The sequence below is a fragment of the Amphibalanus amphitrite genome, unplaced genomic scaffold (assembly GCF_019059575.1).
Source record: "Amphibalanus amphitrite isolate SeventyFive unplaced genomic scaffold, NRLGWU_Aamphi_draft 001829F_arrow, whole genome shotgun sequence".
In the NCBI taxonomy this organism is placed as follows: Eukaryota; Metazoa; Arthropoda; class Thecostraca; order Balanomorpha; family Balanidae; genus Amphibalanus; species Amphibalanus amphitrite.
Genome location: NW_024883322.1, coordinates 44,484 through 68,034, shown reverse-complemented (window position 1 = coordinate 68,034; position 23,551 = coordinate 44,484). Strand labels below are relative to the sequence as shown.

Here is a 23,551-nt window from a genome sequence, read left to right as displayed (position 1 = left end):
AGGCATTGCACGGTAACATGCGCCATTGAAAGCTTATGAAGAATATCGCAAGCGCCGACATTGCAGTTACTTGTAAGGTAGGGGAGAGTGGGGCAAAGCGGCCACCCTAACGCTTCTCACGATGCCAACGCTTGATTTTTAAACTTGGAAAGATCCTTTCTATACCAATTTGATTCCTATTAAGTTGCCTTTTATTTCAAATGCGTTTTATTTCCAAAGGCGTTCACATATGAAAGATATTGACAAAACTTTAAACCTATGCATATTGGCCACTTTGCCCCATACCCTGGGGCAAAGCGGCCACCGGCGTCTTCTCAAGTCCCGATATGAGAAACAAAATAGTTGCCTCGTGTACGACTAGGGCATTTGATGGTGACAAGGTTAAGCGAGGATGGATGTTTACTTTATCATCTTCCACCTGTAGGTAAACAAAGAAACGATTTTCATGAAAATAAACATTTAATTGCATTATTTGGTAACTCATGCAACTGAAAAGTGGCCAAAATGAATGCATGACGACACATTTGAATATGAATAATGTTTTTTATCCAGATGGAAGCAACTTATGGCCAATTTGGGGGTGGCCACTTTGCCCCGGCCACTTTGCCCCGCGCATACCGTCCGACACAAAAATATTCCAGCTTAGCTATTAGTGGGGTAAAAAACATTAAAATTGGTGGAATACAAGTACGATAACCATGCAATGCATGGACAAGAACGCTTATAAAAATTCCAAACGGTTATGGAATAACATAACATTTAAAAATTGTAAACATAGTTGGTAACCTGGCTAGAAATGCTTTTCCGCGTTTCACAGAACAATGGTGATGGGCCTGAAACCCCGCTCTGGCTCATTCGAACGACCGTGAAGAGAACTATAATTGGAAACCATAAATTGGAACTGCAGCCAGCTATGAAGGGCTAAAACGATGGGTGGCCGCTTTGCCCCGGGTGGCCGCTTTGCCCCACTCTCCCCTACATGTAGTAAGGTTGTAAGGCACCTTACTTATAACTTGTACATTGTACAATCATGCACCTACCAATCACGGAACCGAATGTATAGTCTACGACAAACTATAATTCCGTGTATGAATTCAGTGATAGATGCTACAGTTGTTGCACATGCTTTTAGGCAAGGAGACACGTTATGTTTGCTTCGAAAGTCATATTTCATGCACATCCTTTGCAAAGTGGGTCGCCACAGGAAACAACATGAAGGCTGTCATTAATTCCTAATTAGACTACAATAAGTGATGCTTGGTCTGATACTCATGAATTTATCACACGAGTGCACAGGATTAATTGCCTTTTGTTAGTCTCCGCGTCTTCCATTTATGAAAAGCAGTTTTTTTAAAGTGCAAGGAACGGGTCAAGGGCGTATTCAGCCCAGAGGCATAATTAACCCTTTATCCTGCCCAGTAGAGGGGACGGTGCCGCCCCTGACATTTTTTCACGATTGCTCGAAACATTTTGGCGATTGAGGGCTGCAGGGCTGCATATCTAGCTTTTGACGCCAAATCTTGTGACACCAACTTAAGTTTCAGGTCATGTCAGGTCAGGTCAGGGCATTGACCTATGACGTCATAAGTAAACCTCTGCGTAGTCCTAAAATGTCACAACTCAGCAACGCCCTCAGAGCCCAGGAATCTCACCTGAGCTCATCTGAGGTTAGGTCGGTCACGTGCCCTCACCATCATAAGTCAATGGGTAAATAAGGAAAGCCTTACTTCGGCACCGGAAACGATGTAAAATTAGCTCAAATGAATGAAATTGTATTTGCTCATACACTCTTTGCAAGGTTCGATGTTTAACATTTGCATTGTTGACTTTGGCGACGGGACGTCATGTTCGACGCCAATAAGGTCATCGTTTTTTTTTCGCCAAACTCACGATGAAACTGAATTAGCGAGTCGGTGAAGCCATCATTGGACTAATGAAAACCTGCATTCGATACGCAGCACGTGCTCCATTAACCGGCTTTGTGAACTGGGTATACGTTGACCTGGGCTCAACACCCAAAGCCTACCTCTTTGAATCGAAAAGTTTGACGCACCTGAACATGACGAACACCATGCCAAAGTCACGGCTATGCAACATTTTTTTAAACGAAATCACACACGCATAGCACACAAATTCAGCATATAGTGCTCTGTTTTGCCAGTTTAGCCGACCGACTGTCGAGCACTCCTGCACTGACATTTTCCGGCAAACCTGCAAGAGGCAGCACCCGAGGGGTTGGCGCTCCGGTGCACCATCTGTAAACAGCACCGCCTCAAAGTCAAAACAGAGGTGACTCTTGTCCCTCGGACGGAAATCTACTCCCGTTCGGAGGCTGACAGTGACACTGGGTGACAGGCAGCCAAGTGCAGATGTGTTCGGAGATCAAAGCAGTTCGCGCCTGAGCATTTCAAAGGTGCTGTGGTAGGGCAAGTGCAGAATTCTCAGCAAAACCCGCTCTGCATTTCAGGTGGACAATAATAACACTGAAGTTACACAAACATGTGCGCTCATCGTCGAATTTTGACTATTATCTATTGTTGTCACTCTTCGATTTTATTTTGCCTCACTTTCCGACATATCTGAAGCCATGAAATAGCAATTAAATAATCTGGGACAAATAGTGCAACTGCTCGGTATACCTCAAGCTCTGACAGACCTGTGTGACCTGTGGAGAGAGAGAAAGTTTTTTTTTCTCTCTCTCTCCCTCTTTCTCTCTCTCTCTCTCTCTCTCTATCTCTCTCTTTCTCTCTCTCTCTCTCTTTCTTTCTCTCTCTCTCTCTCTCTCTCTCTCTCTCTCTCTCTCTCTCTCTCTCTCTCTCTCTCTCTATCTCCCTCCCTCTCCACCCCTCTCGCTCAATCTCTCCTCACTCACCACCCGCACCGGCTGGAAAACAGTCTCTTCTCGTCAGCTCCGGTCCCCGGGGACTGATCTAGCCGGCCGGGACGGCGTTGTTGACAGCTCCCGGGTGGTGCGGCTGATCGGGGAGCAAAGACGCTCGTTAGTGGTAGCCGGGGTGGGCGGCCGTCATGTCTTGTATGCGTGCGGGTGGTACGGGAGCATACCCCGGGGTGTTCTTACATACAGGTGGGCTGAGCTGATGTGGGTTAATGTAATGCAAGATGTGATGTGATGTAGGGTGACGTAGAGTGACGCTGGGTGGCATGAATTTACCTAACCGCTGTAAAGGGTGATGTGGACAGGTGAGGATAGCCACGGCAGAGACCTATATGGGGCATGAACATGGTTTAACCTGCGGAGGCGCAATACGTCCGAGGACTGGATCGGAATATCGATGTGCGATGCTTTTCTCAAATCTGTAACATTCACTGCGGCTTAAATCACTACAGTTTCCTGCATATAAACATGCATGATTGTACTCGGAAAGAGCATTGCCTTCCGCTTAAATTACCAAATTATGCATCGCGAATCATAAGCTCAACCCACCTGTTCAATCGCACTAACCGGTAACCTAATGCTTCAGCTGCCTACACAACCTTTCACCAAGTCTTCCGAAACCCCACGGCGTCTGGAGCGGATCGGTTTCCGCTATGAATAATGAGTAGTGAGTACCCACGTCTACAACTGGACTCGGTCAATGCACCGAGGGCCTGGTTACCAGTTACCAGTTACCAGGTACCAGGCCTCTTGGCTCTTCTAAGTGGTGACGGAAATTGAGGAATGATGTTGGTATTTAGGACGGTACACGCGTACAGCCAGTGCGATAAAGAGAACATGGTTAGCATTCGCCGTGGGTACGACGTATTATGCCAAATGTATGAAGATTTGTCAAATTGGAGTTTATGATGATCGACATTGTGCAGGATTTCAAGGCAGCTAGCGAGTAAGTAGATGCACTCATGCAACAGAATGTTTGTGATCAAGCCACTTAGAATGAACATTATGTATGGACGTGAAACATATTGTGGTAGGACAGTTTGACGTTTGTGAAAAGCGATAATGTGAACACATATATTGCACATATATTGAACACAGGTGCAATATATGTGTTCACATTATCGCTTTTGCACATATATTGAACACAGGTGCAATATATGTGTTCACATTATCGCTTTTCAGAGACGTGAAACAGTCGAATGGACCAATGCCAGAATGCTAATTCTAGACGAATGTTTGGTGGGACCGTGGCGCATTCCCGAGACCTCTGAGCAGTCAGTGATTTATTTCCTCTCCCACCTGCGTGGGCACAGGTGTGGTCGGCACTGGACGCGGCGCACCAGCTCCAGATGAGGCGCTATTCTCAGACGCTTCTCAGCCGCTTCGGCTGAATCCGCCCAGCGGAAAGCCTCGCCGCATGGTAATGCCACCCATTGAATTCCATTACCTCGCCGGCACCCAGACGGAAAATAATGTGTTTATCTCCGCCTCAAATGTACGTCGCCAAATGCATATGAATGTGGTGTGAACCTAATTTTCGAGTGCCCGTCTCGCTGATTGTGAGCCGGTTTTAGTTTCCCGGGCGGTGGTTTCTCTGCCGCTTTTGTCACGAGCTCGTTGTTCCGAGTGACATTTGCCGCTGCCGTAAGCTTATTGGTCGAGTTGATGACCACATATGTGACCAGTGACGTACCCAAGGGGGGGGCCACGGGGGCCATGGCCCCCCCTGAGCGCCTTCGGCGCTCAGGGGGCCCCTCAGGCCCCAGGATATTTTTTTTTAACACTGGATAAAACGTCTTTTACTCGAGAGAAAAATTGATATAAAAGTTTCATTTATGTGCCCTGGTTACCCGAGGGGCCCCTGCAGTCATCCAAGGGCCCCCAGTTTCCTGGGCCCCTGGTCGCCTAGGGGGCCTCTGGTAGCCGGGGGCCTGGTCTCATGGGGCCCCTGATCGACTGGGGGCCCTAGTCGCCTAGGGGCCCTGATAGCCGGGGGCCTGGTCGTATGGGCCCCTGATAGTCTGTGGCCCCTAGTCGCCTAGGGGCCCTAGTCGCATGATGGCCTCTGGTCGCATGAGGCCCCTGATCGCCTGGGGGTCCCTAGTCGCCCAGGGGGCCCCTGGTAGCCGGGGGCCTGGTCGAATGAGGGCCCCTGGTTGCCTGGGGCCCCCGGTCGCCCCTAGTCGCCTGGGGGACCCTGGTCGCCTTGGGCCCCTGGTCGCCTGGGATCCCCTGGTCGCCTGGGGGCCCCTGATCGCCTGAGGGCCGCTGGTCACCTAGAGGGCCCCTGGTAGCCGGGGGCCTGGTCGCATGGGCCCCCTGGTCGCATGGGGCCCCTGGTCGCCTGGGGGCCCCTGATCGCTTTGGGGGCCTGATCGCATTGGCCCTTGGTCGCCTGGAGGGCCCTGGTCGCCTGGGGCCCCTAGTCATCTGGGGGACCTGGTCGCCTGGGAGCCCCTGGTCGACTGGGGGCCCCTGGTCTCCCTGGCCCCCTGGTCGCCTAGGGGGCTTGGTCGTCCGGGCTCCCCTGGTCGCCTGGGGCCCCTGGTCGTCTGAAAGAACGCTTATCACCTGATTGATCCCAAATCATCTGAGTGGCTACTGGCTACTGGATATAAGTAGAGACTGGAGTAGGCACTCATCTGAAGGAGCCAATATTTTTCACGGTGCCGGAGATATCACAGAAAAACAAAGAGGCTAAACTAAATATCCCCCAACCTTGGCCCAAGGCGTCATTAGCTAACACAGGGATGTGGGTCGATTTGCAATCGCATTTCCTCCTAAGTCCTATTCCTCCAATTAATACAGGCTGTCCCAGAATTACCCAAGCATTTATTTTCTGGCTAAAAGTACAATTGCGCTCGATTCCTAATGAAACATACATATAATAGCCGCGTTTACATAGGGCTAGTTGCCAGATAGTGGAATTCCGATCACGAGACATTTATTCCACACTATTATATTATATACCTATTATCCGGAATTGGAATTTGGAGGATGTTCGGTAATTGAGGCGCTCACTCATAAAATGCTGTGCGTTTCATGCACACTCCTCAAGCAAAAATATTTTTACTTTCCAATTTTCCACATTTTCCCAAGGCTGAGAACAGAGACCGTTACAGAGACCGTTTTTACCCGCGCCCTGCTGGGGGGGTGTTTGAACACCCCCCTTGTGGTTTTTCGCGAATATCTCAAAAACGGCGGCGCGGAGCGCCGCCGTTTTAGGTACACCTTATCATACCTCAATTCTACACATGTTGTGAAAATTTCAGACCAAGGTCATTCAAGGTCAGGTCACCAGGTCACTTGAAGTGACCTCACCTCATAAAAAGTTTCAATGTCTGTCATAGCTACACCGAGTGACCGATCGCTTTGAAACTTTCAGCGATTGCTAAGAGCAATAGCATGTACAAAATGTATATCTCAGAATTTTGATATCGATGACCTAAGGTCAGGTCAATTTTGCGACCTCGCCATTATAAGTCATTGGGAGAAAATTGAAATGCGCCTCTTTTGGACGAAAGACATTATAAACACTCCCAAACACCGAATTACAAGTGTTTTAGACACACTGAACATGAAAATGGTGTCCGTGACCCTTGTTTGTGCCCTGAGGTCATCTTAGGTCACGAATGGTATCTAACAGTTTTTCGCAAATAACTTTTGATAGAGGCATGCTAGAGCGATGAAAATGCCTTATATGTGTTCAGCTCGACGATACGGATCGACTGATATGCAACATGACCCTTTCCGGTCAGGTCATGACCTTGACCTGAGGTCAAATTTTCAAGTTGACCTTTCAAGGTCAAGTTATAGTTCATTCGATGCGTCTTGACGACAGGAACACGATGCCGGTGAAAGTAAGCTCGTACAAGGCTTGGGTCAAAAGTTATTGCAGAAAAACTGTTTCCGAATAAATCGGCTATTTTTGCAGTTTTTGCCCCCTGCAGGCAAAACCGTTGACGTTAGGTCAAATCTGAGAGGATTACTCAGAAAGGGCGTTAATAGGGCTATCGAATGCACTTTTCCGTGGCGCTGTAGCTCTATTGGTTCCCGAGTTATGCGTTGGCTTCTTGGAAATTTTCGACATTCGACCTGGAAATCGGCGAAATTTTGCCTTCAATGACCTCTGGTGACCTCACCTTTGACCTGACCAAAAAATTGACCGAAGTGATTTCGTCATTATTTTTTACGCTCTTTCGAACGCCGCCTTCCGCGTATCGCTACGTGGCCCAGGAGCCGAGTTACAAGGGGGGTGTTCAAACACCCCCCCCCCCCCCAGCAGGGCGTGGAAATCCAGGACCCCCAGCCGGGCGCGGGTTAATTGACTTTTGATGAAGTTGAACGCAAGAAATCACAACCAAATGCTACATTAGGTTGTAAAGAACTGAATTGCGTTTTCCCACACACGTGGCGTTTTCTCACCTACGTCTGCAGGAGAGACCGGACCCACTATGCCCCCTCCCCCCCCCCCCACCATCGAAAGGTTTGCATGACTCCCGGGGGCCCCCGGGTGACCTGGGGGGCCCCTTCGAAAGCAGGTGGCCCCCTCCTGGGCGAAATCCTGGGTACGTGCCTGTATGTGACGTCACGCCCGACATGTCGCAGTGTCACGTGATCCAAGTTGTGATAACAACCGATGTGGACCGTCCTTTACGCTTGCCGATCACCCAGCTGTCTTTCCGTCGGGCGCTGCGCAACCTGCAGTACCATTTGGCAGGTACTGCAGGACCGGGGTCTCGGGCAGACGCATTGCCGTCCTTGAGCTGACGTCGGTGCCACGCACCATCATTCGTTACTCGAGGGCTGCGAGCGGCAATGGCCGGGTAAAAACACCTCCGTTCCAGATTTGGAGTCACCAGAGCGAACAGCCCCAGTATGAAAGTCGCCAGCCTTTCTCTGATGAATCCTCAGCGTAGGGCTTTGAAGATCGTCGACGTTTGAAGTCGCCCGATGCATGATTATTTTAGTTTGTTTTTCTTCACATTAGTTGGCGGTTTGAGAAGTGGCACTGTTTTCCCCAATGAATTCAGTTGGTGTGAGTTTGACTCCACGGGGACACACAGTTGTTGTCTTTGGCTGCGGCGGGTGGGTCGGAACTTCTGCAGTGTGGGTCTGTGTGAGATCTTCCATCGCGCACTTCAACGATCCCTGACGGCTGAAGCCTCGCCCAACGCGATAAATGGCCGAATTATTTAGAAGGAAAGGGTGTATTCAGTCGTCTGAGCCGACCGTCCTCATGAGACATTTAACTATAACAGAGTGTCTAGTTCAAAGCAATCAAACACGAATTCACTAAATAAATTTCCATTTTCAGGCGCAACATGTAATGCTAATTCACGCACCGAGTTGCGTCCTGACGGCCCAACATACCTACTCGAATGCCGTCAGGCTTTGGCTGTTATAAATACCAAAACATTGCTGCCTTTCTTAGAAGCTTTATCGTGCTGAGGCTTGGGTTGCTATTTTTTTCTTCCTCTATCAATTTACTCTATGGATGCAAAGAATGTATCAGCATGACAGTGTGGATAGGAAGAAATTATTTCTGTTTTAGACCTCAATAAGTGGATGCGCGAATCAACGTCTCTTTACATTTGGTGAGCGTTCATTTTCTCAGCCTCGTAAGGACAAGTGTTTCCCTAAGTCAATTTCGAAGAAAGAAAAGAGGAAACAGAGGAAGACGAATCGACCCCAGTCCACTGTCTATTATGTGGAGAGGACCGGAGAATTATGTGACGACTGGGGTGACCAAACAGCGGAAAGGAGAGTGAGACTGCGGAGATCGCCCTCTGTGCGTTCAGCATGCTGCGCGGCGGTCTGAAGTGCCGTGCGGGGGAAAGAGGGGAGGAGAGGAGGGGAGAGGGGGAGGGGAGGCAATGTTGTGGCGAAATGACGCGTTGCACGGTGCGCGTGCTGCACATGTGTGCCGTTGCAGGCGCCATTAGCAGCGGTGGGGTGTGACTTGTGAGCCGCTCTGTAAGTGATCCCCCGACAGCCGCCTCAGCCGACGGCAGCACCCCGGCTGATCAGCGCTGACTGGTGTGACGTCAGAGCACGTGACGTGACGTCACACAGCGTCAGGTGATGTGATGTGATCTGACTGACGGACGAGTGATACCAGCTGAGACTGGTGTGAGTGCCGAGCCGGCGATGGCTGGAGAGTGGGGGCAACACGCGTCTGCCACCACAGCCGGCTTCGGTGTGTAGCCGGACGCCCCCGCAGCCGCGGCGCGGGCTCCTCGTATAAGAGCGGTGGGTGATCGAAGCTGATGTTCGCGGTCAGAGCAGGGTATGTCGGCGGAGCGAGATGGCCGGATTTAGCCACCGGAAGTGACGTCAGCGTGGGCGAAGCCAGCCTCCGGCGGAGACGCTGAAAGCCGATTGATAGCAGATGAAGACACCGCCATCGGTACTGGAATAGGGCCTTAGTATACCGGATGCAAAGAGATGCTTAGATATGGAGGGAGGATATCGGGTCTTTGTTATCTTCAAAGGCCCGCACTGGAACAGATATTGAAAAAGAAATGTAAATAGTAAAACCATTTCAGAATAGTTAACAATCGAAAAGTGACGAACATAATTGAAACAAATTGTAGGGAATGCACCAGTTCGTAAAACATGTTCAATGTACAATTTCGATTTATCTCCCATCCCCGTTGCAGTGATCAGAGAATGATTAACATGATCGACTTAGGAGACATGCTCTGCTTCAATATTACCACCTCTTGCCTCACTAATTTAACTGACAGAGGTCCTTCTTCCCCACCTCTCCCTACAAGTGGCTTTTACGGCTGTCTCCAGATGTAACTGCAGTGCGTGGAAGGGCCAATGCGCTAAAACTAAACCCAGCCTGTATACTAAGGTCGGGCTGATGGCCGGCGGGCCATCTGCTTACCAGCTGGTGTCTCTGATCAGACTCGCTGCCAGTGCCTTGTGATGGCTCTCGTGGCCGCTGGGCTTTAAAGAGTAGCAACGGAAAAGCGTAGTGTCAAGTGTGAGAAGTATGGATGTACGAATCGTGGAAGATGCATGATGAATGGAAAGATCTAATGATTGTAAAATAAAACAAAAACATTTAGCATTAAGCATAGTATGATGTTTTTTTCAAATTTTCCTTGCAACATATTTTGATGTCAATAAGTATGCCCTGTTGGCTGTTTTGACAAGTTTTTTTTTTCGCTACAAACTACCACTCACTCTTCCCCATTTCGTCCACTTTTTATCCCCTTCCGACTCACGCTAGACTTCACTCCGGTCCCATTCGTCCCGCTCCCTCTCTCCTTCACATCCGGTACTCCACTCTTTCCACTCAGCCGGCTGCCGATCTGTGTGGAATGATTCAATATTGCCCGACCTGCGACCAATGAACGGGGGGTCAGCGGGGGGAGGGGGATCAGGGGAACACCGCCAGTGATGACACAGCAATGGGCGCCGATGAATCCGACAGATAGTGCAGCCCGTGCGCCGGCCGTCTTTGTTTGCGAGGCGGCGATCTATCAGGGCGCCGCGCCGCAATCGTCGCCAGTGACGTGGAAGCTGCGTCAGTTGTGTCTGGGCGGCGGTAGTGGCGCGTGTGTGCTGAGTGTGGCGCTCCGCGGCGCTAGATGATGGATACTGCGTCTGGCGAGGGGGTGATGCCGGCTGCCGTCGGCACCGTCCCGCCCCGGTCATTAGTTTTGGAAAGGGGTCCGCTATGTTTCTGTCACAGTGTGTTTGAGCAAGGGGTGAACAAGGGTATCGATTTGAAGGCTTAGGTCGACGTGCTGTTTTTCGCATCTCCCCGTGATTTGGGTTAGGACGTGAGTGGGATTTTTTACTCTGAATCGGCCTCCGAACCGACAGCTCGCGTGGTCTAATCGGTCCTGAACCACTAGTCCTTACTCTGAACCAGCCCTGGACCGGCCCAGGTCACTGCCTGCGCCGCTGCGTGCGTGGGAGACGGGCGGGGCGGTCCGGAGTCGCGGGGGGGGGGCGTGCGCTGCCTACACAGGAGCTAATTAGTGGCCGTTCCGACGGTCATTAGTCTGCCTCCCCGCCCCTCCCGCGCACGTGCCGCGGCCCCGGCCACTGTGACCGTTCCGGCGCGTGTGATACGTGCGGTGGCGCGCGGCGCATACTGCGGGCCGACCGTTCCCTGTTGCTTCGACCGGAGGACAAACGTGACGTGTCCGTCACGCTAATTGGTAGCCTCTCCACAAGTGTATTTTCGCAGAAAGGGCGTAACTTTCTACATGGAGACAGGAGATTTTCGGATCAATGAGAGCATTGGGACATGACGAGGAGCAATGTCTCCACACGTTTATCCTCTATATTCTCTTTAAACACTCGAAAGGTTACATGAGTATTCAAGCTTTGGAGATGATGTAACATAAATTGCTCTTATGGTGCACTCTCATGAAATTGAAGACTAGGTTAATTGGTCTCCAATCACTTTGCTTGGGATGGGACCTGCACGGAGTAGCTTTTTAAATGCATCGACAGAACTGCGAACACTAAACGCGCGACTGCTTTCCGTCCTCACCCTACAATTACCTAACGGCTGACGGGATCGTTAAAACTTAAATTAGAACTCATAAATGGGTACCATTTTTACCAGAACTTTGATGATTCACTTTCCCTCCTTTCATAATTCCTTCAGAACTAAAATTATTCCGAGAAAAACAGGTCGCTCAATATGGCCGCACTTTCTTCACAATCTACGTCAGATTGATCCAATGCCGACATCTGACCTAAATATTGCCCAAAAAGTGCGGGGAGAACGGAAAAACTGCAGCTACCGTGATCCGCACGTGGAGCAAGAACCGGTGGAGAGGCGCCCCCTGACGTGTTTCCGACACACCATCAGCGCCTCATTAGTGGGCCAATTATGCGCTGGCGGCGCTGCGCACTGACGATGGTGCGTGCGTGGGGCGGAAGGGGGGGGGGACTGACCGAACCCGCGCTCCTCACAGCTGGAGCTTAAAGAGAGCAAAGAAGTTGCGTGTTCGACTGAGGATTTGTCTAGAGTAAGTTAATGATTTTAATTGGGGTTGATGTGTTCGGGCAATTTCCATAGAACGGCTATCTACATATTTCTTTATGCTGGCTTGTACTTACGAATAAGTATGCATCAAGAAGTCCTTCACGCATGTAGATATCTCCATCGAAATATATAGTGAATACGTTCGCGGGACTTAAATTGCCATTTCTAACAATAAGGTACTGCTGTTTCTGCTCTCGGCGACTGCTTTCACCTTTAAACAACGGGAAAGTAATTTACATGCATGAAAGTTCGCCTTAGCTTTCTTTGAACCGTGAAAGCGCATAGCATAACATAAACAATAAACATGAATAACTGACACTGCGTTGCGCCGAGGCTTACGTCGCAAACCGTGAAACTCCGCCTCGTTCAGCCTGTTCGTGGCTGCCCGCGGGCCTGCTGTTGGTCCGTGATGGGGTAGTGTCGGGCCGAAATTGAAATCAACCGCCGGAAGGAGACGCCGCGGCGGCGCCAGCCGACACGACCACGCACAGGTTTCCAAGAGAGGTGATGAGCAAAGTTCAGCGCCGCACACGAGCGCCAAGTTCGCAGGGAGCGTCCGGAATGAGCGCAAATGGCGCCGCCAGGTGGGGATCAGAGGTGCGAACTGCTGGACAGAGCGGCCAACACATCCCGATTACGGAGCAACTAAACAAATTAAAAGCATTGTTTTCTGAATTTTGGGGGCAATGAAAACTTCGCATTTGACAAGCGCTGTAATTGGCGAAAGTTTGTTCATTAGGTTTGTTTCGTTGCACGCTGTTGCAGCAGATAACGGGAATATTTTGAGAGTTGAAATAGAGAACCAGAGCGGTTCAAATGTGTTTGCACCCAGTGCGGAGCTCTTACAGCTCGGCCGGATGAAGTCTGATGAAACTCCCTGCCATCTCGCTCCTAATTGAGATAAAGCCTCGCAGCAATACAAGAGGCTCAGATTTAATCGTTTACGAAATCCTGAGATTTGCACTGGAACTTCGCTCACAATGACATATTTTGCATTTACGATGCGTTTGAACATTGCATTGTCTTATTCCGGCACATTTTTCTGTCTAAGTGATGGCCACATCCGCTGACTCCCGTCTGTGTCCTCGCCTTTTCCTGCGACCAAGCGCACCGTGACATTGGCTCCACTTGAATAAACGACTCACTTCCCGGTGTAAATGTTTGCCGCGGCGCCCCTGGCGGACAGCGGTGGAGCGCGGCCCATGGAACAGGGGGCTCTTCAGACCGTCACTGAACAGCGGGTCAGGGCCGCCGCGGCAGGACGGACGCTGAGGGTTGGGGCTGAGAGCGCCGACTGGTCCAGGATTGTCGAGTTTCCGTGGGCTATCTATCTAACAGACTTGAGGAAGCTGACCTCCATAGCGCTTTGATGATATGCCAGATAACATTGTGCGTAATGACTGATCAAGTGGTCGCAAATGTAAAGAATTATCAGGTTTGAGGTCTGTGTCTTTTCTCATATGTCTGCATGCCATTTCGCATAAGAGCTGTCGCATTCACATTTTGATCGTGCGTGGGCTATTTCTAGATGATTTTTATCCGAGTTTGGTGTCGAAGAAGAGTTGCATCGAGAATCAAAAATGATAACTCTCCCCAATGTGCTGGGAAGAGTCAACTTTTCTCTCAGTGTAGTTCTCTATAGGCATGCTGTTCTCAGAGGAGTATTTCCTAGAATCTGGATCGATAGACACGCATTTCATGCGTGGCACTCTTCCCTCGAAGGTATTCTCATCCATAACTTATTTCTAAGACAAAATGGTCAGCAGAATTTGCAAAGTTATCACAAATATCAAGAATTCGATGGTACCTAAGCGTTTGATATTTGATGCTATATTGATAAGATTGGAAACATCTTTATCTGATTGAGTGGCCCGGATGGGAATTCCATATGTCAGCGAGCTTTAAATGTCATGACCGGAGTGCCCTGAACTAAAGCACCGCACCGGCGTAGCACTTCGTGTGCAACTGCAAATCTTTTCAATCTGCCACTGCAAAAATGGATCAGTACTCAGTAGCCGTTTTCACGACGGCCATCTGGTACACATTTGGTACATATTTGGTCAGATTTGGTGCACATTTGGTCAAATTAGGTTCAGTGTGTTTCTTCGCAGCTTTTAGCTATAGGGTTGCGCTAATTGCTTATATGCCTTCTTTGTCATACTATCATATATAATCATCGACTAAAACACTGAAATGAATTTATAATTTAAGATATTTGCTGTAAAAGAGATTTGGTAGATATTTGGTCAAATTAGGTGTATTCACCAGATAGGCCGTCGTAAAAACGGCTATTATGGACATTTCACATTGCACATGTGAGATGAGGACAGAATCCAAGGGGAAGATCTCGTCAGGCCTATAATTTGCTTTTTACCGGATTCCCGCTGAAAAAGCATTGCAAGCTGCGACCACTGCAGACTATAGCGCTCTTATACTTAACTGGGCCAGCTAAGACTTTACCAAAAGATTGATCGTCATATTTTTGCGAGACATAAATGATTTGTTAACCTAATTAAGCTATCATTTTTAGTAAATTACTTGAGACAACTGAGACAACTGTTCTAGAAATTGGGACTTGAGCAGAGCTTCTGAATTTCATTCGTAGAAATTGAATGAATATTCCGACATGACACACCTACCGTTTTCTTCATGTTGAAGGTATATCTTGGCCTGCAATGGACCGAGATTGATGCAGTCCACTCCATCGATGCGACTCATCAAGCAATAAAAAAACGTCAGGTGATGATCCAAACACTCTCGGACCGAAAAGGTCAAAGGCAGCATTTGACACCTGGTGAATTATGACCGACACCCACTATTTAAATTTAATGACCTCCCAAGGGCCCATTATTCTCTGTGGATGACTGGCTATGGCCAATAACAGGGTCACTAACCCGCCAACGGACACATTGGATAAAGTCTTCAGCCTGGGACGGAGTCAGCTACTCCAGTCGCGCCTTAACTGATAAAAAGTGCCAATCAGATCAGCCAGGAATCGCATAAAACGTCCCCGGCGAAATGAACTAAATCAGAATTGATGGACCAAACTGCCAGGTCGGGACAGCGGAGGTTATATATTCTTATAGTTTGAATTAGATATTTGTGTCAGTAAGATTGATCAATTTGTAACAAATAACGATCGAAGTTATTTTTGTTTGTTATTTCAAGTCTTTATACAGATTTCGAATTGCAAGTGCATATGGTAAATTTAAAACTTAAGAAATAAAGGGCTAAGCGTTTCAATATGTGATATAAGTTGTCACAACGATTAGCTTTCTTTTGAAAACGGAGGATGTCACATAATGATAAAGCTTTTCTTACTGCCATCCCTAAACCAGCACCGTACAATTTTACTTCCTCTTGACTTACCCGTATTACACCCATCTTGCATGCATGCGAGATTCTTATGAACTTTGCATGTGCAGTGTGCACTGTGAAAGGGCACCCATATGCAGCTTCTTCCTCCAGGAGTCTCTGCCTCAGCTGACTGGCTCTGCCTCTATTCGCGCAGTTCCGCCTCCCCAACCGGACCTCCAATCGGGCCATATTAGTGCCCTGACCCGGCGGTTATTGGAGCCCAGTCCCAGTGCGCCACACGTCTCGGCCGCGCCAAATGTCGTCTCAGCCGCGCCACTTGACGTGACAGGTGAGGCGAGACAATGGCGGCGCAGATGTGTCGAAATGAACTGGGCGGGGGCGGAGCGGCTGGACGGCGGCTGCCGCTAGTGCGGCATTCATCTGTGAGAAATGTCTGAATATAGGTGACAGGTGGGGAAATATGGACCCATATGAAGTAATATGGCGACAAATGTCGGAATATTGACGATACCGTCAAATCGGCCCCGACTGAGTAGTTCATTATCCAAAGCGATTTGTATCGATTCTTGTCAGGTACGCGGCAAATTGGATGTCCCCTGCAACGGATCGATCGATGATCACATGTTGATTAAATAACGCATCATCTCGACGTTTCAGGTACCGAGCAAAAGATTCACCCGACTAGGTCCAATCACTTAAAGGCAGCTGCCTTTTACAGTGCCGTGCTATGAATTAATATTTGATACCAATGGATATGTATTAGAAATATTCAAATAGAGTGGTAAATGTTCCATTAACTGTTAGACATTGAATTGCAGTAATGCTGATTTAATATCTTACTATAATTCACGTTTTGGGGGGGGCGGGCGGGGGGTTCGTTCTCATCTATCTACCGGCTCGAATCAACATCGATACAACCGGTCTCGTGTCAACAAAACATTATGTAAATACTTATCACTTTGTGACAATAGTAGCACCACGACCAATCCCGACAAATAATTTCTTCTGTCCTGAAATTTCTCACAAATGCAACCCCGTCCGCCCTCTGTTGCACCTTTGTTAAGACCAAGGCCTCCCTCGACGAGCGCTCTGCTTCGCTAATTTTCAGACAACAGCGTCATTTATCAGTGTTCCCGGGTGCGTCTCTTTTCGTCAGCGTCACTGTCGCCGTCGGGCGTCTCCGAAGGGTTTGCGGAGCGCCAGAGACGACTCCGACGATCCTGTGTCGGATGGCATTAGGGGGGTCTCGTCGTAGTGGTGCAGGGGGGAGGGAGAGGCAGGGTGGAACAGGGATTTCTAACTACATCCTGTCTACGGCACACGTAGACAACAGATATGCCGTCATTGCAGATGCTAACGTCAGGCGCCGTCTGCGCTTGCTTATCAACAGACGATATCTTGTCACAGATGTATTTACATATATTCATGCAAATAGGATAGTGTAACAAACAGCTAATATATCAAAATAATGCATTAGGTCAGCTGCAGCATTCACATTAAAAACAGCCCGTCAGTGCCTGTTATTCTTGAGGAATAATGACATTTTATGCATCGCGACAAGCTGTCATTTACTAAACAAACAAAGAAAAAAAAAACACGTCCAGATAATATCAAATGGCGTAAGGCTGTAGCAATATCTTAACTAAAATTGAGTAGTTGCAGTGTTATCGGTAGTCGAGATAGGCACTGCAGTGGTCACGTTGGTCGGTACGGGTGCCTCGGTGGTCACGTTGGTCGGGACGGGTGCCTCGGTGGTTGAGACGTGTCCTTCAGTGGTAAAGTTGGTCGGGACGGGTGCCTCGGTGGTTGGTACGTGTGCCTTGGTGGTTCCATTGGTCGGTACGGGTCCCTCGGTGGTCGAGACGGGTTCCTTGGTGGTCGGCAGGGGTCCCTCGGTGGTCGGTACCTCGGTGGTGGTGGTGGCCGGCTCCGTGCAGTTAACGTTGAACCTGTAGTCGCACTGGTCCGTGTCCTCGTTGAAGTAGAGCCCGTCGGGACAGGTGAGCAGGATGGGCCGTCCGTTGGAGCACAGGTAGAACTGTGAGCAGCTCTGGTCGCTGGCCACGAACACGGGCTGGTCGGGGTCCGAGTTTCGGGGACAGTCGGACACGGGCGCTGCCACCAGGAGCGACGGCACGACCGCCAGCAGGGCCACACTCAGCGCCGCGCACACACGCATCATACTGATGGCTAAAATGGAAAGGTATTAATCAGTAATCATTATGGACAGAAGAAATGGTGAACAATTATTGCAGCCCTCGCAGCACTGTGCTGAGCTATGGGCATAATATTTACCTTGCTATTCATCTACCTAATAAGCTACTCTGTAAAACTAACACAACCTGAATGAAATGAATCGACATCCATTTTTGGAAGACTGGTCCGTGTCACAGAAAAGAAAGGTGACACGAATAGGTGCAACATAAACACGCATGGTAAAACTTAATGTAGCAACGCTCACCTTTTAACGGAAGAGCACAAGTGAGAAAAAGCAGCAAAAGCTCGTTAGGCGCTGGCTATGAACAGAGTTGTCAGCGGTTCAGCTAAGTAACCAACTAGGTAGGCTGTTGCTGATTGAAGTGGAACTGATGCTGCTACTGCGGCCTAGCACTGAATTTATACCGTTGGCGTATCGAGTCATATCATATCTTGTCGCCTAGACCTCGTGTGACATATCTCACTTGCACACACTATTCAGCGAACGCAACTCTCATTCGCGTAAGCTCTCATGACGTAATGTGCGTCGGGCCCAAGAACTAGTACTGTACGGTAGATACGGGCGAACTGGAGACGATAAGGTGCCACGAGCGCTTCTGTCGATCGTAAGCTACAAGTGGCGTCAGAAGTACCCTGACATTGGCCGTGGGAAAGTTCCCGGGTGGGAGATCTGAAGTGGGCGAGCCGGAGCCGGGCAGTCTGTGTTATTGTTGAATCAGTGACGTCAGTTCACGCTAAACAGGACCACTATGACGTAGCTGTACGGTCGGTGCACGCAGATCCTGAGAGCGGAAACGGCTGACATGTAAGCTTCTGTAAAATTTACTGAACTTCATAACAGGTAGAACTTCCATGCCATTTTTTTCTACATAATCTTGTCTAATCTTATCTATTCTATGCACATCTGTTTCAACTTTCATTTTATGCTTTGCAATGCGTGTCTAATCGACATAATGCAATTTATTGTTGTATATGTTGCAGATTGTTATCCTGATCCATTTGAAGGCCAAAGCGAACATTTTTAATGACGGAATATTATTTACACGCCTGCTATTATTGTTAGGTTAGAATTATCGTATTTAGCGTCGATTAATCTTTCCTTTGCATCTTATATTTTTGTCTTGTGCCTTGCGTCTGTCGATGCCCTTGTGTATTTAGCGAGTATTAACCTCAGGCACCCAACCTATACGCAATATAAATATGTGTGTTCTTAAATAAAAAAATATGACAAGTAGTCTGCTTGAAATTCAGGAACGGAAAATGTGTTGGTTATATCGAAACCTTACGCTGAGTAGACATTATTAGTAAATATATGTCCTTTTTGTATTTTTCTTAAAAAAGAAGAATTAAATCTTTTTATACAGTCTTATTATAAGGTCATTGATAGCCGTTTTCACAACAGGCTATGTGGCGAATGCATCTAATTTGACCAAATCTGCACCAAATCTCTTATAATAAATATCTGCGTATCATGAATTTAGTTCAGTGTTTTAATCGACGACAATGTCTGGATAATTCTAAAAATAGGGTATATAGGCATATGTGTACCGTACCCCAAACTAAAAATTTTCAGAAACACACTGAACCCAATTTGACAAAATCTGCACCAAATCTGCACCTAATCTGCGCCAAATGTGTACCAGATGGTCGTTGTGAAAATGGCTTATTGTGAACGAAAGCGAACTCATATGAGATGATGACACTTGGCTCTTACCATGCATAATATAACGCCAATAAGGGGACGTTAAACACTTACTCTTCTTCATTAAAATGTTTTAAGGCTGAGCGTGTTCTTACGTTTACGGTTTATTGCATATCATTAACAGCGAAACTCAGTTCTAGCATCACCGTCATCAACTATAATTACAAACACATACATTGACACAAGCGTCAAAGGCAGGCACAACTTACTTGTCAGGTGGAGTCATAATAGCCGTTTTCACGACGGCCATCTGGTACACATGTGGTGCACATCTGGTACAGATTAGGTGCAGATTTGGTCAAATCAGGTTCAGCGTGTCTCTCAGCAGCTATCAGCTAGGGTTGCACTAATTGCTTATATGCCTGCTTTGTCATATTATCAGAGAGCATCATCGATTAAAACACTGAAATAAATTCATAAAATTAAAATATTTGCTGTAAAAGAAATTGGGTGCAGATTTGGTCAAATCGGGTGCATTCGCCGGATAGCCCATCGTGAAAACGGCTATTGTTAGGCAATCAGCAATGTATTTAAAATTAACAAACATGCTCAAACAATGAAAAACAAGAACAAACAAGTAATCCACAATACATTATGAACTTGAGGATGTTGTGTTCAATAATCCTGCTTTATCTGCCAGAAATCCTCCGTCTTATGTCTTACATCGGTATGTTTTTTTTTTAATAAGTACAACCTCAGTGCCTATTACACCAGTAAAACGCCTTTTGGGCGAAGAACGAGCGAGCGAGATAGTGAGCCCTGCACGTGCGGCAGGGCGATAGAGTACTTCCAACGGGGCTTGTGCAAAGCACCCTTCTAAACGGTCGCTAGCGGTGTGCCAAATTTGAACGCAATCGGCCCAGCCGTTCCTGAGATCTGGAAGCGGCATTCTGCACGTGCGCACGTGCAAACGGGGTCCAAACTGACTTTTGCACGGCACCCTACTAACCGGTCCCCAGCCGTGTACCAAATTTGAGCACAATCGGCCCAGCCGTTCTCGAGATCTGGAAACGCCCCCTGCACGTGCGCACGTGCAGTAGCACCCTAACCGCAACACATGGGAATGCATTGCCTGGTGGGTGCCTACCTGTATGCCAAGTTTCAGCGAAATCGCCCAAGTAATTACCGAGTTATTAAAATGGGAACAAATTTGACACCTCTTATTGTTGTATTATGGACGTGCACTGGGGGTGACCCGCATGCATTGAGAGTATCCTATTTTTGGTAGAAGGGATGCAGCTACCCTACAAAAATTACCGCAAGACAATCGCCCTAGCGGCTGCTGAGATATGAGCCTCTCAAAATCACTACTTTTGCAAAACAGCTTGAACACCCTTGACTTTTCACGTGGCACGTGCCACGACGGTCACTGAGATGTATCAAAAGTAGTCAATTACGGAGTAGAAGGGATGGGGCTACCCAACAAAAAAGACCGCAGGCCAATCGGTCCAGCGGTTGCTGAGATATAAGCCTCTCAAAAGCGTTACAGGCCGGGCCGGGCCGGGCCGGGCCGGGCCGCTCATACTGAGATTTTTCCGTTATATTGAAAAGACTTCGCTTCACTCGCTGCGCTCGCTCGCTCGTAATAAAAATTGCCTTAACCCGCGCCCTGATGGGGGGGGGGGCCATTTTGGCCCCCCCTGTGGTTTTTCTTAAATAGCGAGAAAACGGCGGCGCGCAGCGCCGCCAAATTTTGGGTACCTTACCGGGCATCAATTTGACACCTTCGGACAAAATTTCAAGTCACAGGTCACCTCAGGTCAGGAGTTATTGAGGTCAAACTGAGGTCATGTTCGAGCAAAAATGAGCAAAAAACATGACATCTTGAAACGCTCACCAATTCTACAGTTAACAAGCAATTTTAAAGTTCTTTATGTGGTTGTGTAGAGAAAAGACGGCGCTACAAAACTGTTATCTTGGATTTTCGAAATTTTGGGATTTTGACCCCCAAAAATCAAAAAAATTGATTTTTTTTAGAAAAACTCAAAAAATTTCCAATTTTTTTCGAATTTCGAAAAAACGGAATATATGTGATAGTCCCTACGCTCTTCGATATACATACCAAATGTTAGATCGATACCTCTTTGTTTGGCCAAGTTATAGCAAAAAAACTGTTAAAAATTGATGACGTCAAATTTTTGAACTCATTTTTTAGCAATTCTAGACCTTGTAGCGCAAAACGGAGACCACCATTGAACTCCCCGTGACGAGCTGCATCGAATCGATATCCATTTTATGCAAAAATATCAACTTTGAAATTTGACCTAATTTGACCTGACCTTGACCTGACCTTGACCTGACCTTGACCAAAACGTGACCTAAGCTGGCCCTAAAGTCTGTCTGACCCACATAATCGCATTTGTCATGTAAAATGGACCATAAAACATGTATCACACGACACTTTCATATTGTGACCCCCCCAGTGACCTGACCTCTGTGACCTGACCTGGTATCAGTGACCTCAAATAGCAAAATATGTGTTTGAAGAACATTTCTCCACCGATGATTTTCAATGAAATGCATTTTACTCGATTTTACAACGCATTTCTTGAAATGCCTGTAAACGGTGAAAATTCGACCTTTGACCTGACCTGTGACGTCATCGGTTTGACCGAGGTCAATGAAATTGGGTCACAAGGTAGTTCCCCGTTGGGGCTATCCAACACCGTTTACCGCTTGTCGCTATGTTGCGTGGTTCTCGAGATCTGAGGGGGGGCCAAAATGGCCCCCCCCCCCCATCAGACCGCGTTGCTCGGCAGACCCCATCTGGGCGCGGGTTAAAACAATTCAACACATATTCGGACTTTCTGTCTCTGGGTACTTTAATGACGTCACACAGCCACAGACCAGTCAGCTGACGGATGGCAGTCAGCTGTTTCCGTTCTCACCGAGTGACGTAACTGCGACAGGACAGGCCAACGTAGGGCCTTGAGGCCAGCAAACTAATGACCCTCTGGTTGGTATCTGCATCTGTATAGTTGGTATCTGTAGTCGGTATCTTCCTTAACTGCTAAAGGAGCATCTACAAACCAGGGGAGATGCTGCAGCAAGTTGAGAAAATCATATTGAAAGTTATTTCACCTTTGACAAATGTTTTAAATTGTGCCTGGAGACGTTTTACCTGCATTGTCCTCAAATTAACCTCAAAATAACCTGTAAATCTGTAAGATGAGCTCATCGAATCAGTGAGTAAATATGTAAGGTGTTGTAAGAAGAGCAAATAGCATATGAGCATTTCTTTTAGGCATAATACACGTAGTTTAACGACATTAACTAGAGAAGTATCGAAAAGAATCTGCCCGTTAACCCGGCCGGGCCCGGGGGGTAATCCCAACCACCGCAGCCCGGAGAGGGGCGTTTTTCGCCCCCCCCCCTTGTCTAACTCCGTAAATAAGTGAGTTACGGAAACAAAAGCGATACCAAACGAAAGGTCCTTACGAGACGATTCTAAAGCACCTAAAGTTTTTGACCTCAGGTCAATTTTCAAGGTCAGAGGTCAAGGTCAAAGGCAAAACCGGTACATGTGTAGTGATCTCAAAGTAAGCGTTCTAGAGGACGGCAGGATGCATCAAACCGGCAAAATTGGGTGTGAAACGAAAGAAGAGAATCTGAGGATTCTGAAACTGTGCTCAAAATCAAAGGTCAAGGTCAAGGTCACGCACAAAATTGACCTCAAACTTTACACTTTTTCGTACATCTTGCGTGCTAACTTCCAAGATGTTTTGAAATGTTTTGAGGCTTATCAGTTCCCTATTTGTGGTTCATCTTAAGATACAAGGCTGCCCAAAGGTCAAGGTCACAGAAGAGTATCCTTGCTAGAGACTATGTCACTGATTCAAGTTAGTAATAATAAATAAGACAATTTAGCCATCTGGAAGCTCTAAATGAAAGTTTAGAGGGAAATAGATGCCAGATTCGTGATCAGCGGGTACAAATACATCATAGGCGACCTTTCATGTGTCAAGATCAACCAAAGGTCATTCCAGGTCACATGAGGTCAACATAAAACTTGACCTTTTCCAAGCAAAATATATATCATTCGACGCGGCTTGACAAGACGAATGCGATGGTACCACTGCCGTAGCTCTAGGACCATTATTATCGAAGTTATTTGCGAAAAACTAAAACCACATTTCGGGATCGTTGACCTGACCTCTGACCTCAGGTCACCAAAACTATTTTTCTATTTTTCTCTAGGTCAAACGCTACACAACTCTGCTCGAATTTGTCTTTATCTCTAAAACTCTATTTTTAGCAGCTATTTGAAGTTTGCGTCTGTGACGCCGAAGTTTGCCGGTCAGGGGTCTAGAAAAATCGACCCTGTGACGTCATCAAGGGGGCTAGGTCCAATTTTTTTACTTCAGAAGATGTCAAATTGATTGAGAAAAGGTACTGA

General features: G+C 47.7%; 1 protein-coding gene across 1 annotated transcript; it reads right to left on the bottom strand.

Moving 5' to 3' along the window:
• Nucleotides 1–16,639: 16,639 nt before the first annotated feature.
• On the bottom strand, nt 16,640–17,828 carry LOC122375389 (threonine-rich protein-like). The gene is made up of 2 exons (XM_043354741.1): nt 17,698–17,828; nt 16,640–17,426 (listed from the first exon to the last, which is right to left on the bottom strand). Exon 2 carries the CDS (start codon nt 17,416–17,418, stop codon nt 16,879–16,881), a length of 540 nt encoding a protein of 179 aa, XP_043210676.1. The 5' UTR covers nt 17,419–17,426; nt 17,698–17,828; the 3' UTR covers nt 16,640–16,878.
• Between the last annotated feature and the right edge of the window lie 5,723 nt (nt 17,829–23,551).